Raw genomic sequence first — 17,127 nt, 5'->3', positions numbered from 1 at the left:
GGAATCAATGGAGATGGTAATACATAGGTGTGTGTGTGTGTGTGTGTGTGTGTGTGCACGTGCGTGCGTGCGCACACACAGCCTGTCATGACAACTTCTGAACAAAAGCACACTTTTTTTTTGTCACTTTATGACAATTAAGTCTCTACTTTCTCCCTTTCTCTTGCTTGCGCTCTTTACTCCTACTCATCCTCTCTTTCTGTCACCCCCCCCCCCCCTCTATCTCTCTCTCTCTGCTTCCCATTTTGTTTTCACCTTGTTGTCATCTAATTAGAGAGAAAGAGAGAGAGAGAAAGAGAGAGAGAGAGAGAGGGGTTTAAGGATGGGATAGAGACATGTTAATCACCGACATGACACATACTATACAATGTGCTGCTGGTGTTGTTTGTGTCAAACAGACTTCAGTTCAGTCATCATCACATCATGGCTGTAGTCCAGTTTTCATTTCAAGGTCCCCCCATAACTCTGAAGATGTACAAACGAGTTATACAGAGCTTGCCAAGGGTCCATGTGGATGTGGAGCCCCCTCAGGGAACGCCGGGGGACCCTGGACCCCACTTTGTGAACGACTAGCTGTAGTCCATAATAGACTGTGATAACTGGGGTAAGGAGACATGACCTCATTATGTAAATACACGTGAGACCTTTGAATACACCGTAACATCCGCCTCTGTGTTGATTTAATGCAGACAGAGTGGACGAATGGAACCAAAATGGAGCCGTATAGAAGCATGGGTTATACCGTTATAGGGATGTCCAGATAATGTTTTTTTGCTCCCAATCCGATTCAGATCATCTGCCGATACCGATTTATATATATATATATATATATATATATATATATATATATACACGAAAGCACTAACAACTGTGCCACCGTGCCCCCGATATAGTAGTATACTACTACCAACCAAAAGAATACGTGATTATACTACTACCAACCAAAACCAATGATGACTATATAAACACATGAGACATGCCACACAGATTGTCATTGCTGTGGGAAACCGCCTACTGTATGGAAACCGCCTACTGTATGGAAACCTCCTACTGTATGTCCAAAACAGACATAAGACGTGTTCCAATGGATCCAATGTGGTTATTGTTTGGTCCCAAGCTCTTGTTAATACAACTTGAGGCAAGTAAATTGACCCTATGGGAGCCAACCCAGGGCAAAGCCAGGAGGGGAAAGAAGCGTACCACCTACAGTATGTAGACGTGCTGCGGCGCGACAGCTTGGCTGACAACACTGCAGAGCTCAAGAACCTGATGTTGGATAGGAATTTGTGGAGGGCAGCGATCCAGGAATCCCGAGTTGGTGTTGGCTAGACCTCACTCTCTGCACTGCACTGGCTAGCAATCTCTTTTAGAATTGATTTAACTTTTTTACTCATCATGTTCAAGACCAGGTCTGGTCTAGCTCTGTATCTCCCCCATATGAGCAAATCGGACTGATGAAATCAGACTCCCTGAATCATTGCCTTTTTGGAATCGCTTCTTATGTCTACGAAGTTTATTTATGTAATTCACCATGGTTTTATCCGTCTTCTGTTGTGTTGTGTTTATAGTACTTTGTAACGCTCCTTGAGAAGTGCTATATGAATAAAGTTTTAATTAATGTTATTATTACTAGACGTGTCTGTCTGTTTGTCTGTCTGTCTGTCGTCTGTCCCATATATGGGACGCTGGGTGCTGCCAGTGCCGGTTCTAGGCCTTTTGAGGCCCTAGGCAACATATTATACAGAGCCCCCCCCCCCCCTCCTGCTTTGCCACGCCGGATAAAAATTGTAAATTTGCCATGAAAATGCTTCAATCTGGTGCACTTTGAGATCAAAATTAAGAAGCTAGGTGGGGGCCTCATGTGGCCAGTAGTAGTGGTCCTACCCCCCCCATGAGACTTACAAATCCCAAATGTTTATAAACAAATCCCAAATGTTTGTAAACAAATCCCAAATGTTTATAAACAAATCCCAAAATGTTTATAAACAAATCACAAATGTTTATAAACAAATCCCAAATGTTTATAAACAAATACCAAAATGTTTATAAACAAATCCCAAAACCCATGAGACTTGGTCCTACCCCCCCGACCATGAGACTTACTGCAGGTCAACTGGTAGTGAAAAAAATCTTCTCCCTGTGACGAGGCCCCCTCAGTGGTTGAGGCCCTAGGCGACCGCCTAGTTCGCCTATGCCTAGAACCGGCCCTCGTGCTGCACTCACTCAGGTCCTTGGCCAAGCACGCGCCAAGTTTGAAGTTGGTCGACAAAACGGCTCTTGAGATAGGCTACATGAACTATACAGACACTATATGCACACACAGATGGCCGGACAGAGATTAAATTTATAGTAGAAAAATTATTATATTGCCGGTGTTGCTCAATGGGTAGAGCAATGCACTAAAATTGCAAGGGAGGAGAGTGATAGAATGAGAGAAACTGAAGGGGGATGGGGAGAATTATGTATTTTGGAGAGAATTATGTATTTTTGCATGTACAGTATCGCTGCTGTCGGGAGGAAACCTCCTAACTCCCTTTTTGAGGTTTTAGATTTTTTTTTGCATAAATCAGTGCTGTTGAACACCCCTTACGTCTCTGTGTGTTGTTTCAAAAATATTGAACCAATTGGAAAGTAGTAAAAACACATTGGACAAAACCTCTTTTGTCCAATGTGTTTTCTGTTTGTCTGTTGTTTATTTTTACATTAGCAGTAACATATTAATTTCCCTGCAGGGATAATAAAGTACATCTCATCTCTCATCTCATCTCTTAAAACTGGTTCAGCACCGGCCACGAGAAAACGAGATTAATTCACCTTTGCAATGGATGCCATGCCCGGCATCCCGAGATTTGTTTTATTCCCCATAATCCAGGGGAAAAAATAATAATAAATATGATCCGTGACGTTTACCTAAAAACAGCCAAAATACTCGCGTGCACGCTCGTGAACGCCCGGTCTTTATGTGCATTATGGATCATAATATGCTCAAAATGCGATATTCGGGGCTTGATATAGAGCTTAATTTGACTTAGATGTGACAAAAACAGTTATTCCCCCATCGGATCATCTCTATAGCTGACCTTTCAAATAGCTAGTGGATGTCGTTTAGTGTTTGAACCAGAACTGATGGGTCTGCCATTTTAGCAGTTTTTTCAAAAACGCCTAGCACTGGCGCGCTAGCGGCCACTACAGCACTGGCGCTGAAACAGTTAACTCCATTGGACCCTCAAACTGTCTGCTAAAGCAGCTAAATCCACCACCTCTCCCCCTCTCATGGAAGTAATTGATCAATATATAAAGTCACAACACCAACTTTGATGAGGCAGTATTGCTTTGTTTTCAAAATATATAAGGTATTCTTAATTTCCTGAAAACATTTTGGAGTTAGGTGGTTTCTTCCCGACAACAGAGACATGTTATGTATTCAAGTTGGACAAAAATAATAGGCTACATGAAAACAGATCTGTTTTTACCCTGGAAATATCCTTTCATTTATTTTTGACCTGCCTGTCAAACAAGCGGTAATAACCCCCGAAAGGTGTTACGCACACATGCACGCACGCACGCGCGTGCGCGCGACACACGTCACACCACAGAAGGCGGATGTGCCAAGAGATCAGAGAGTTTTTCACCTAGATGAGACACACTCATGTATGTGTGAGCACGGCAGCACGCGCATGTGTGTGCACCTCCATATAATGACATGCACCAGCGAAGCACAGAGGAAACAGGCCGTCAGCCTACAGTACAGGTTAGTTTTAGAGATCATTTCAACACATTGGAGAAGTAGACAAAGAACCACCAACCAAGTATGAGAAAGCAATACGAAACTAGAAAAAGTGCCCTTCTGGGCACAGGTCTCTACCAGGAGGATAGGAGTGTTTGTGATGTTTGACAAAACATCACAAACATCTGTGTTGAACACGTGACTATAGAGATTGTGTGTACCGATTTGCGTGATGTGTGGATAAAATGTGTACGAGTAATCTACAGATATGTGTTTTGCAAAAGTCAGCCTCATGGTGGCGCTATAACATATGGGGCAGAGGTTCGTCGTTGGCATCCAGAGAGTGTGTGTGCCAACGGTGCCGGAGATTAGCTGTACACACACACACACACACACACACACACACACACACACACACACACACACACACACAGTGTGTGAGTTTTAGAAACTAAGGAACTACATTTTTTTAAACTGTCGCTGTCAGCATCGGCAGCATCTCTGCTTAACAGTAGGTCACGCTGTTCCTGGAATACATTGCGTCCATTTCTACGTTGATTGTGTACATATGTAACGGTATGGGTGTGTTGAGACCATAGTGTTGGGGGACGATGTAAATACGATAACACGTAAGTGTCCATGGTACATCACATCGTATTGCTGAGGTCTACTGACATAGAAACAGACTCATCAAACAAACGTATCAAATACCTAGCCTTTTATTTGCCCTGGGTGAGGCGGATGATCAAAGGATCAAAGGGTGATAACTGATATCAAGGGAGGTAGCTGACCAATCCACCATGCGCTCAACTGGAAGAGACTAGAGGGACATTCGTGGGTATACATCAAAGATAGAGCTACGCAGTCAAATCCTCTGTGTTAAAGGATATATATAGATAACACTAGTGATGCACCGAATATTTGGCCACAGAAAATATTCGGCAGATTCGGATTCGGCCCAAATAGGCAGAAAATATATCACCGAATAGTGTATGCAATTAATGCATAAAAAAAAGAGCTGAATAAATGTTTTATGGACCCATAATAGTGATTATTATTTAAGTTAAGTTTTGCCATAACCATTTATTTTGCCATAAAACAGGTAGCTTTAAGGTACGGTAGGAAAAAAGATACTCATATTCGGATATTCGGCATTCGGTTTTCGGCCAACTGTTTCCTATATTCGGTATTCGGCCAAGAATTTCCCTTTCGGTGCATCCCTATAGATAACACTTTTATGAAAAATAAGAAAAAGAAAAGAATACATTCACAGAGCTTTTGAAACGGTTTTGGATATACAGTGACAGCAACATTTTATTCAGACCCCCTTTTGGGTCTAAATTATAGTCCAGGGCATGCACTCACTTTCTGAGAACATCTCCCCTTACCCCGTCGTGGCCCTTGAGCCGAGTCGTGACCCATGGCTGTTGTCACGGCAGTCAAATAATTTTCAATTAGGCTAATATAGATAGACACAGTAGACAGACAGACATTCACATGAATAAAGTCTACTTTTAATTTACTTTTCAATCCCTGGAGGGAAATTGAATGCAGCCAGATATATTAAATCAAACAAGGTATACTAAACACACACACACACACACACACACACACACATATAAATATATATATATATATGATTATAGTCAAACATTACAGTGTGGAAAGAGCACACGACTGAATAAATAAATATTACATGAGGTTGGGTTGAAACAACCAAGGATTGATATTTCTGGGTCATTGCTGACGGGGTTTGTGCACCCCTGGTTCAGAGGCATACAAAAATACTTGACATGTCGCTCCTTACATGGAGCCACTTTTGATACTGTCAGGGCCTGCAGTAAAGCAGAATGATTATTAACGTCATCCGTTTTCTAACATACCGGTACTTTAAATTAAGATATATAATTTTTAAACTATCCGTAGTTATTTATGTAGTGGTGCCAGTTAGTTGAGTCCAACTTTGACAAGTCTGGTAGGAGAATGTTCTTCTACCAAGCTCTAATTTAGGCTTTGGTAGCACATCGTTTTATTGTGCTTTACAGTAGTTGTTCTCATCTAATTAATACTACAATCAGTAGAGACCAGATGCATATCAGAGTTCATGAAAAACTAATCTAAATGAATACCTAAAGTTTAATTACAGACACCTCTTCAACGTGTCCTCCCTCAGAAAAATATACACAATTGATAATGGATCTTTTAAAGCACGCTTTTCCTAGATCCAAGCATCATCATTTTGGTCTTCCTGGTATTCAGGACAAGGTGGTTGCTACAGACCCAGTGATTGATATTTAGTAGGTCCATATTGAGGGCCTGTTCTATTGGTGGTGCCTAAAGTCCAGCGATATTAGTCGTGTCATCAGCACTTTGTTAGCGTGGAAAGTAATTTGTATAAGAGTGGACCGAAGCAACTGCCTTGTGGTACACGGACCATTATAGTTAGTCAGCATGGGAAGGAGGCCAGTTAGCAAAGAAAAGTTTGTTCTGATGACTGACAGCATTGCCCATCGGCACTGGCTGTGTCGCTTTAGTTTCTGACTGATCTCACTGTAGATGGAAATCAGAATATCAATCATGGCTGCCATGGTGGCTGCATTGATCAAATGCTATCTTGTCATTGTCTGTGACTAAATAAGGCTATATGGGTACGTGATACACAAATTATCTTTGCCCTCTGTAACCAACCACAGGCCCAGCTGCATCCGGCCCTCGTTGGATAACCTCAGTCAATGACGAATGCCTTGCATGATTATATATTGTATTACAATTGGCACAAATTCCCTGAAGATGACCGACGGTCTTACAACCATTACTACATAATGAATAATACACCTGCCTTCCTCTGCATGCATTGTTCTGATAGCATCAGTTGATCTCCAGGCGTATTCATCCAGCATAAAATACAAACGTGTTGAAGGGCTCAAACGTGTGTGTGTGTGTGTGTGTGTGTGTGTGTGTGTGTGTGTGTGTGTGTGTGTGTAAGTATGTATAAACACAATTATACCGTACGCAGATATGCACAGACACACAGAAAATATTATGTATCTAAAGAGAGAGTATATGAGAGAGAGGAAGAGAGAGACGGGAAGAGAGATAACAGATAGAGGATGAATGGAGAGAGAGAAAGTGACAGATCAGGTGACAGAACAGGAAATAGTAGATCTCTGGGCGCATGCACGCACACACGCACGCACGCACACAGTGATTAGCGGCTCCCTTAAGGGCTATATAATGAATTATTCAGCACAGACAGACATACAAACATATGGTAGACGGACAGACAGACAGACAGACAAGGCCTGGTCTTGCCTAGCGGTCCAGGCACCTATAGGCTGCTAATTCCGCCTGACAGCGTGTAGCGGGTTCGACTCCTGATCCCAATGACTGTTTCGTGTGACTCCCCATCTCTCTCCCCCCATTTCCTGTCAACTTACTGTACACTATCTAATAAAAGGCAGAAAAAGACCCAAATATCTTAAAAAAAGAGAATAGACAGAGTGCCATGAGTGGGCAAGAAAGGAGGAGGAAGGTGTTTTATATAAATGATTTTGTCAACAGATTCATCGGCGCCTGGTCTGCATGCCACCTCTGCACATTCTTTCCTGTTGCTTTCCAGCTCCTTAATAACCGCACAGTAAAATCCTCATTGATGATTTAACAACAGACCGCCCAATATATCACTGGCTGATATATGGACCATTATTGGACTTTCTGGCATGCAGGCTCTACAACTATGAGTGTACAAATGTAACCAAATGAACCCGTAAGGGTATTGTACACTCTCTGAGTTGTACTGTGGATTGCACTGTGTAGGCCGCGGCACCACCCATACCTCAACCACACCACACCACTGCTGAACTCTGCTGATTTTTGCACAGAATATACAGTACCTTTGCACTGACTGTCAATGAAAGATGGTGATGGTTGATATTGTATTTATTTCATTGTTTGTCCTGTGTTAATGTCTTAAGAGTATGTTACATGCATGTGACACCTTAACCAGAATGGATTCCTGCATGTCGTATACTGGCACTGAAGTGTTTCTGGGATCCTGGTGATTCAGCGTATTGGGACCTGAAGTCTGCCAGTGAGCTACTTTAGCTGATTATTAGACTGAATGGACACACACACGCACGCACGCACCACACACACTACAGTATATTGCAGAAACAGCACAACAACAGCTAGTTTCAACTCGCTTCCAAATTCCAAATTAAGCAAATAGCACCCCATAGCATAGCAGCAGACAACATGGGCCACACTATCAATGAAAATCCATTCTGCAAAAAATACAATTATGACCTTTGATGTCTTCAATCACGTGCTGTAGGCATATCAAGGGCGGACGCTGTTGTGGAGTTTTCCGCCCCCCCAAAACTACAAAACCCTTTGGAATTGGTGAGGCTAACATGTAGGCTGCTCTCAGAGGCTTCTCGTTTGTAGCATCAGTAGTGTAGTGATAGTGTCAGGCATGACCAATCAATCTACGCAGGCACAGAGAGACAAACTATAGGCAGTGCCAGTGGCTATGGAAAGCCAAATAGGAAATAAAAAGGCAAATCATACACACAATGTACCCACTGCCATATTCACAAAATATATATCACAACATCAAATGCAGTGATTGCATCCACATGATGTTACAGTATGTTATGTAATGATACTACAAAGTCGGTCTTTGCTAAAGAATGGATACACGTTGTGTAAGTACATGAGCAATATGAAGCACAATCCCCATACTGTACAAGCATCTGGAGCTCTGACTTTCACTGGTTAAATAAAGATGGAAGAAGAAGTCACAGTTCCTATTTCAGTGCTTAACTCGCGCTCTCCAGAGATCCTGTACAATGAGGGTTTATGTAGGGAATCTGAAGGGAGTGTTGCTCAAGTCAAGGACACTTAACACACGGCCACAGGTCACCGAGGACACACGCACACACTCTCCTCTCGTCCACTATTAACACACGGCCACAGGTCACCGAGGACACACGCACACACTCTCCTCTCGTCCACTATTAACACACGGCCACAGGTCACCGAGGACACACGCACACACTCTCCTCTCGTCCACTATTAACACACGGCCACAGGTCACCGAGGACACACGCACACACTCTCCTCTCGTCCACTATTAGAAAGCAAGTTCAGGGGCTACAGAAAATACTTGATATCGTGACACAAACAGACCCATAAGGGTCCGTATGGTTCCATTTGAACACTCTCAGAGTTACAGACCTGTTATTCAGGGCTATCTATTTATGTCTTTCTGGTAATATTATTTGGTTATAATATTTAAAAATATTTATAGATAGCATAGTATAGAACACAAGTGTACAAACATTTCTGAGATTCTATGTTAGCCAAGTAACAGTGAGTCTGGAAACCAGACAAATCTCCAATGCAAAAGAAAAGAAAAGCCCTTGGCAGATGAGTCTGGCCCTGCTCGGTTGTGATTGGATTTCGCTGCCCCCGAAGTTGCGGGGCACCAATCATGAAATATACGGGGCGGGTTTATCACCAGAGGCATTTCTTTTAAATCCGCCCCTTGGAAATGCAGGTTCCAAACAGAGATTCCATTTAGTCAAAAAGGTATGAAAAAATAGTGTACCTTCATGGAGATCTTATACTCTCCATGTCAAGACAATAATCCCATTCATTGTCAATGGGTAAAATATACTGTAAAGTCCCTTACGGGTAAATCTTTACACTTTCACAGCTAAATTAACACTCTGGATGTTCTAATCTGTCACAAAAAGCTACCCAACCAGCCACTGAGTCACTCACAAAATAAGAATGTAGCCTAGAATAACCAGACAATAAACAGACAGAGTCAGACAGAGAGGCACATGAGACTCAAAAGAGAATGCTCTGGTGGGATTCCAGGAAATGCTACATTTCATTCTAGAGCTGAGGTTCTTAACCACTACACCATCTCTGGTCACAACGTCAGAATCAGAATTCTCAACTTAATTGTGACAATTGTCACAGTTTTACAGGTATAAAGAAGTGGGTGAAATTAGTCTTTGTGCAAGCTCCGTCATTTCGTTATTTTCAGAAAATAAAGTAGTCAATGGTGTTGCCGAGCTGTTGTCCACGAACAACATACTCAGGTGTTCCCAAACTTTTTTGGACCAGGTACCCCTTTTGGGGTAGATATTTTTCCAGGTACCCCCTCATCCTCGCAACACGGATAACAATATATTTACAACCACAAGCAGTGTTTCCTGCAGGAAAAAGCTTTGGCATGGTGCTGGGCACAGGCCGCAATTTTGATTAATTAATTAATTTGATTCATTAATTAATAAGATTAATACATTAAGATTAATTTGTATTATGGGGGTTATGGGGAGGCACTCAGGGGCACACTGGGGAGGCACTGGGAAGGCACTCGGGGGGCACACTGGGGAGGCATTGGGGAGGCACTCGGGGGGCACACTGGGGAGGCACTCGGGGGGACACTGTCTAAATGTATACGTCTAAATGTAGACGTCTAAATGTGTAAGTCTTCTCTTATGGGGGTCCCTGGCATATCTTTTCAAATGGGGGTCCACAGGCTAAGTAGTGTCAATTTGGGGGTCCTTGACATGAAAAAGTTTGGGAACCACTGCTTTAAACACTTTAGCACTTTATGAACATGAACAAAATAGATGGGTCCCCCCTGGAACTCCCTCAGGTACCCCTGGGGGTCCCCGGACCCCACTTTGGGAACCTCTGACATACTGGATGTACAGTAGGTGCTTATCCTTCAGTCTTTTGCACTTCAATACTGCTATAGGCACCTTGTAATTAAAATCTCTGCAGGACATAAGCACTATTTCCTCTGCTGCTATGTTTACTGTGTTTATAAGAGTAAGAGTACTGTGAGTGTCAGCCACATACCTACAGTAGCCTACAGTACACTCAGGGGAGTTCTGTGGCAATGGAGTCAGCACAACGTAGTAGAACATCCATCCCTCTCACTTAAGGGAGAATTGGAGATGCCTTGCAGAAGTGAATACAATTGTGTCTGCATGACCGACACGACAGTGCCACTGCCCATGTTCACTGGAAATCTCTCATTTAATCACACGTGAAAATGTAATGAAAAATTAACTGCAATGCTGCAATGCCTGGCTCACAGTTGATATGTTGAACTTGATATTATATGATATGAAAAGCATCCCTTCTTGATCAATACACTCAAACTCTCCCTCCCCAAACGGCATGCGAAGTCTGTCTGCTTCAGCCGTCAAATCCATCCCAAGGAGTCACCAATTTCCGTCTTGGGAGTGAAAATGTGTTGTCTTAATTCAACTTTCATGGAATTTCCCAGTATTATCTTAGTCTGTTTCCTTCCACAACTGGTCGCCATCAAGATCAGAAATTTCAAAGGGCACTCAGAGATTCCCAGCTCTTCCTTGCATTGTGTCCTTGAGCAAGGCACTGTAATCCTAACTGTTCACACCGCAGCCACACTCTCTCTCTCTCTCTTTCTCTCTCTCGCACGCACACACACACAGTAGTGTACTCTATTGGTTCGATTTCCACAGATGACTGGGGTCATGTGGTTTATTACCACAACCCCAACTTCACAATGCATCTAGAGGCCCGTAAACCTGCATGGTAAAACCCCAGTGTTGATCTTACTCCAACAAGTGTACAAATGAATCCAAAATGGTCCTGTGGCATGAACTCACAATACATACAGACACCACCATGGGTTCACATCCTACTCATACTCGCACACAATAAAAATAATTTATCTTAAAATGCTGCTGTATTATATCTATAAAGCTTTGAATGGTTTAGGGCCAAAGTACATTTCTGATCATGTGCGATATCATGAACCATCCAGACCTGAGACCTCTCAGGTCATCTGGGAAAGGTCTGCTTTCTGTCCCTAAAACCAAAAATAAATGTGGGGAAGCAGCATTTGGTTTTTATGCACCACAAATCTGGAACAAACTCCCAGAAAACTGCAGGTCTGTTGCCACTCTTGTTTATTTTAAAACCACAAATAAAGACCTTTCTGTTTGCCGCTGTCTTTGATCGAGTTACTTTTCCCCCCTCATTTTCTCTGGCCTCTGCACTGTAACTGTATCTGTTATGTTTTACTTCTTTTGTTTTATGAATCCTAATGTCATTGTATAATTGTGTTTCCTTAGCTTGATGTTCTGTGTAAAGCACATGAAATTGCCTTGTTGATGAAATGTGCTATGCAAATAAAACTGCCTTGCATTTCCTAGGGGCCGTATCCATTCCACACACAGTGGGTTTTTTTTAGCTGAGGAATGCTTTGGATAACAAGTGATGGAAGTATTATTTTTTTGAATAAAGTATATTGTAGAAAAAGTACAAGTTCGGTATTAAAAATATACTTAACGCATCAAAATGTATACTTGCATAAGACCCCATTTATTAAAATGTATCAAACTTTATTAAAAGTAATTCGGCTATTTTAAAAGTATATATCCATTGGTCTGAAGTGGTTTTGCAATAACAATCAAAATCTACAAAGTAACTAAAAAATGACAATACTTATAGTAGCGTGAAAGTCAAATATTTGCCTTTGAGATGTAGTGGAGTAGAAGTACAATGCATTGAAAATTGGAAATACTAGTATCGTAATACCTCAAAATTGTACTTACTGTAAGTAGCCTACAGTACTTGAGTAAATGTACTTACATCACTGTGGATAACATGTTCAGAGCGCTTCAGAGCACACAGCATCTTGTTGATATAAGCGTTCTGCATGATGCTGATGATGAACCTACCTTAATGTCAGCTCCCTCTCTCTACCCTGGCAGTCTGTCCATGATGCATTTACTTCATTTAGAGTTGTCCATGCATGTGTCTATTTATTGGAATATCTTAAGGAGTGTAAATTCAGCCACGAACTGCTTGTGTTAAATACTACTCAGCCAAGTGATAAATGAATGTATGAAAGGATGGATGGATGAATGAATTAATTAATTAATTAATCATGAATTAATGAATGAATGACATTGTAGCCTCAAGCAGAGGGCCACTGCTGGAGGGAGATCTAAGATCGTGCTTATAGAGTATAGGTGAATGTGGCTTTTTAGGAATTCAAATTGAGCAGTCTGTTCAAACTGGAATCGATATCTAATGAACTACAGACCCTGGTGAATATCTTTCTTGGAGAATCAATTTCCTACAATTGATTCTTCACATGCTATGCCATCTTAAAGAATGTGACTTCTATTCTCACAAAATGTACAACACAGTAAACACAAATCTAAATTAAATCTAATAATTTCTTTCCCCCTGTATTAGAGTGCAGCAGCTAGCTGTGCATGGGGACACCGTGTGCTGGTACTTTTCATTCTGGGTAATCAGGCACTAATCAGGGACACCAGGTGAATGTAATTAATGAGCTGGTAGAAAAGAAAACTAGCAGCAGCTCTCTGGTTGTCCAGGAACAGAGGTTATAATCACCTGTCCTACATTACGACAGGTGTTCTGTTAATACTAAGCATAATAATCATTATCTATGTTGATACTGATTATGAGTAATCATAGACTGGGAGGGACCCCCCATGACGAATGCACTGAGCACTGTTGAATGATTTGATCAGCCCCCCTGCCCTACAGACAGACAGACAGTGTATACAACACTTTGAACTAGACTGGGATGCGAGACTGATATGGGTGACTTCTGGCTTGACTCTTCTAGCCTCAGTACTAGCCTGACATCTAATAGTCTAATGATCTGAGCAACTCATTCTGGCGTGTAAGTAGTTAATGTTGGTCAGTCTTTCTTGATTGCTAAATAGTTGCAATTAGTGATCCATAGAGTAGAGTGCTGTGTAGCCCATCCGCATGCTATATGCCTGCTCCTGCTGCTTAGCCCAATTAAATCCTTTATCCTTAAAATCTGTCACAGAAGTGAAATTAGTTCAAATTACGGTAATACTTTTGACACACACACACGCACAATGTCGCACGCACACACACACACACACACACACACACACACACACACACACTGATAAGGACGCACCCTCGCGCGTATAGTACACGCACGCACAAGCGTGTACATATAAACACGCACGCTGCACGCACACGCATGTTCATCTTGGAAAAATAATAGAAGGGGGCAGTGGGGCACTATAGAACACGCACAAACCCACAAACACTTGAACACAGAATGACAGAAACACTCGTGCACACCCCTCCCTCATTCAGTCATTCTCCACACCATACTGAGTGAGCGGTCCTACCTCCAGACTTGGCCCAACTGCAGGATGTGCAGCGCGGTCTGAAACACCCACATGCACACGATACAGCACCTCCGGGGGCCACCGACTCTCCCCGGCACCGGGGACAGGCTCGAAGACGCACAGACCGGCGTAACGTTCGCGGCGTTCCCCGCCGCCGCCGATCCACCGCTGCGCCGCTGCTCGCTGTCCTTGGTGCTGAAGCTGCAGTCGCCCGCCGCCGCGGTCGCTCCACCTACCGCGCCCGTTCCGCAGCCGCCGTCTCCGCGGCTGAAATCCGAGTAGTCGTAGACGAACCACCTGAAACTCAACACCTGCACTACGGCGGAGGGCACGGCGACGAAGACGAGTGTCAAGCCGAACCACCAGTAGTCTCCCCTCAGGTAGTAGTCGGCGGCCAGCCACAGGTCGGTGGCGCCGTCGGAGAAGAAGACGAGCAGCGCGCAGAGCACCCAGCAGCAGTCTAGCAAGGTGTAGGGTCTCCCCGCGGTGCTGCAGCAGCGGGGCCGGGCGGTGCTGCCGCCGGCCAACGAGCTGGGATTCCCTGCCGCCACGGACAGGCTTCTTCTGGAGAGGCTCCTTCTGCTGGGCGGGTTGTCATCATCCACAGACACCGCGGCTCCGTCCGATTTAGCGGCCATGTTGGTTAGTGTAGGGAGAGGGAAAAAAGAGAGAAAGAGAAAGAGGTGGGGAAAGAGGGGAGAGAGGGGTTGAGTGTGTATGAGAGAGAGGAGGGGGCTCCAATGTGTGTGTGTGTGTGTGTGTGTGTGTGTGTGTGTGTGTGTGTGTGTGTAGGAGCGTATGGAGCGTGATAGGAACGGAGGGAGAGAGAGGGGGAGAGAGAGGGAGAGAGACATTACATCATAACTAGCCTCATCATCTGCCAATTAATTCGAGCCATCTTTATGAATCGCGGTTTGAAGCTGAGCCATTGTCTACCTGGGATTTCGACAAGGGCAGTGGATTTGAAGCCTGAGACAACACAACGGTGTCTGTATTTTTTATTTGAAAGGCTTTTGTTCTATTACAATTTCTCTGTCTCTGTGCAGTGTGCACGCATGAAACTATACCGCGTCAACATCGATTACACTACTCCTGTGAATTTCGCTGAACTCATTTAAAATGCTTCCTCTTGCTGAATAGCCAGATGTTGCAGCCTTCTTCATTTAGGGAATCAGGTTTATTTTGAATACAGCTACACTGACACCACAAGAATTACCCCCAAAGTATATAATTAAAAATATTGTGCCACTTCTCGAAAGGGCCTTTAGAGGAAACTTTGTCAGCCAGTGCAGATGCAGACCAGTGGCTTCCAAATCTGGCCATCCAGCCCCGCTGGTTTTCTAATATAACCATGTATATGCTTCATGAATCAAGTAGGCCTATATACTTTTACTTATAGACAATGTGAGGGGGAGGTGAAGACAGAGTAGCCCAGAATATAGACATATATATATTGACTATAGAATATAGACTGTATTGGAAGTGAGCTGCGATGAAGAAGTGAGCAAATTAAGTTAGGCTTTTATAATTACCAGGTGCTACACCAGATTTCTGCAATGGGTGTCATCACTTTAATACCTGATATTTTCTGAGGCTGATTTGAAAACTGTCAAGTGGCATTTCTTCCTCAGCCTATAGTGGGAATAGGCATGCACGGCTTGGGAAGCCGTGGTGGATATGCACGGCTTGGGATATCCGTGGATATGCTCCTGAGGAGGATTCTAAAAACGACTTATAAATCCTAAAGCCTTGTTTATACTTCACTGTGCAACGGTCCTATACAACAACTTGCAATGGGCCTGGTCTACAAGACAGTATACACACCTCATTGGTACCCAACCCGTTTACTTCAAAAACGTCAATAAAGTCCACAATCACGACACCAGAGGCAGAGGGAGCTCCACAAATCACGTTAAATCCAGATTTGGCTAAATTCGTTCTCCTATATGCCACCGAAATGTGCAATGCCAGAAAGAAGTGTGAATTCCTATACTCTCTTTCAAAACCGCTCTAAAAGAGCATTTACAGGTGGCTTAAATTCGGAACTTCCCTGGTTTTTTCAAACTTTATCATTTCAAGGTCCATCATTTATTCAGCCACGGACAGATTTAATGAGATTTGATCAGACCCGAAACTTATTTTGTTGTTGTTTTGGATACAACTTTGTCACAATTCCATGCTGTATTGATGTGGTACCAATGTAGGAGAGATAACAGGCAAACATGATCAAAATAATAATTATTAGTATTATTAGTATACTATTAATTATAGTGTAGACTATGTAAATTAAGTAATGCATATGTTTAACAATAATTGAACTAGAGCGTAAAATGAAAACAAATTGACCATAAGGGTCCACTTGGTTTCATTTTACGCTCCGCTCTCAAGAGTTAAAGATGTATAAGTGTCCATTTGGTTACCAACTCTCGTGCCTCGACGTGTCACGAAGCGTGATGTCACGAGGTGTGATGTCACGAGACGGGACCATATGGAGGCGTGATGTGACGTGACCATATACGGAGGCGTGATATCAAGATGCATGACCATATACGGAGGCGTGACTAACGGACAGGAGATGCAGGTTTTCATAGTAAATGCGACCTACGTAAATGGACCGAACACTTCCCAGAGTCTCCAGGTTCCGACACGGCTGCTTACAATACGGAACATCCGTCACTTGTTTCATTTGCGGAGAATGTAAACTGATTTGTAAAGCATCAACGTCATTTCCTTTGGCGATACTTCCGGCTAAAATGATAGCCTCTACAGCGTAGGTCTTGCCCAGGGTGACCCGGAAGTGAAGATCGACTACAACATGATGAAACTAAATGGTCTATACATGGCCATCGAGCGTCTCCATTGGAGAGCAGTTTGACTGCGTTCACACGGGAAGATGCAAATATACAGTCATACATTGTCCAAGGAAGCCAGTGACATGAAGATGCAAAGATGCGTCTGACGTTTGTAGCTGCTGCAAAAAAAACTGGATTCAACTTCAGATACAAAGATAAAAGCTACAAATAGGCTGTGTAGTTTTGCATCTTTGTATCTTTTGCATCATGTGTGCATTTGGAATGCTTGGCTCAAGGACACCTTAATAATAATGCTGTTGAGGTGAGCTTGTAGATCGGACATTTTCACAGAATGTTTACCCCATAGGGCACTCCAGCTGTG

General features: G+C 43.1%; 1 protein-coding gene across 1 annotated transcript in view; it reads right to left on the bottom strand.

The window, feature by feature from the left end:
• Window positions 1-14,606, bottom strand: part of xkr7b (XK, Kell blood group complex subunit-related family, member 7b) — a 37,054-nt gene extending 22,448 nt beyond the window's left edge. Inside the window, exon 1 of the mRNA XM_080763053.1 lies at window positions 13,954-14,606. Coding sequence (XP_080619179.1) covers window positions 13,954-14,591 — 638 coding nt within the window. The 5' untranslated portion in view covers window positions 14,592-14,606. The remainder of the gene's footprint in view (window positions 1-13,953) is intronic.
• Between the last annotated feature and the right edge of the window lie 2,521 nt (window positions 14,607-17,127).

This window comes from Protomyctophum bolini, assembly GCF_963924005.1.
Source record: "Protomyctophum bolini genome assembly, chromosome: 5".
Classification (NCBI taxonomy): domain Eukaryota; kingdom Metazoa; phylum Chordata; class Actinopteri; order Myctophiformes; family Myctophidae; genus Protomyctophum; species Protomyctophum bolini.
The sequence above is the reverse complement of the archived record's forward strand: the minus strand, read 5'-3'. Positions and strand labels throughout refer to the sequence as shown.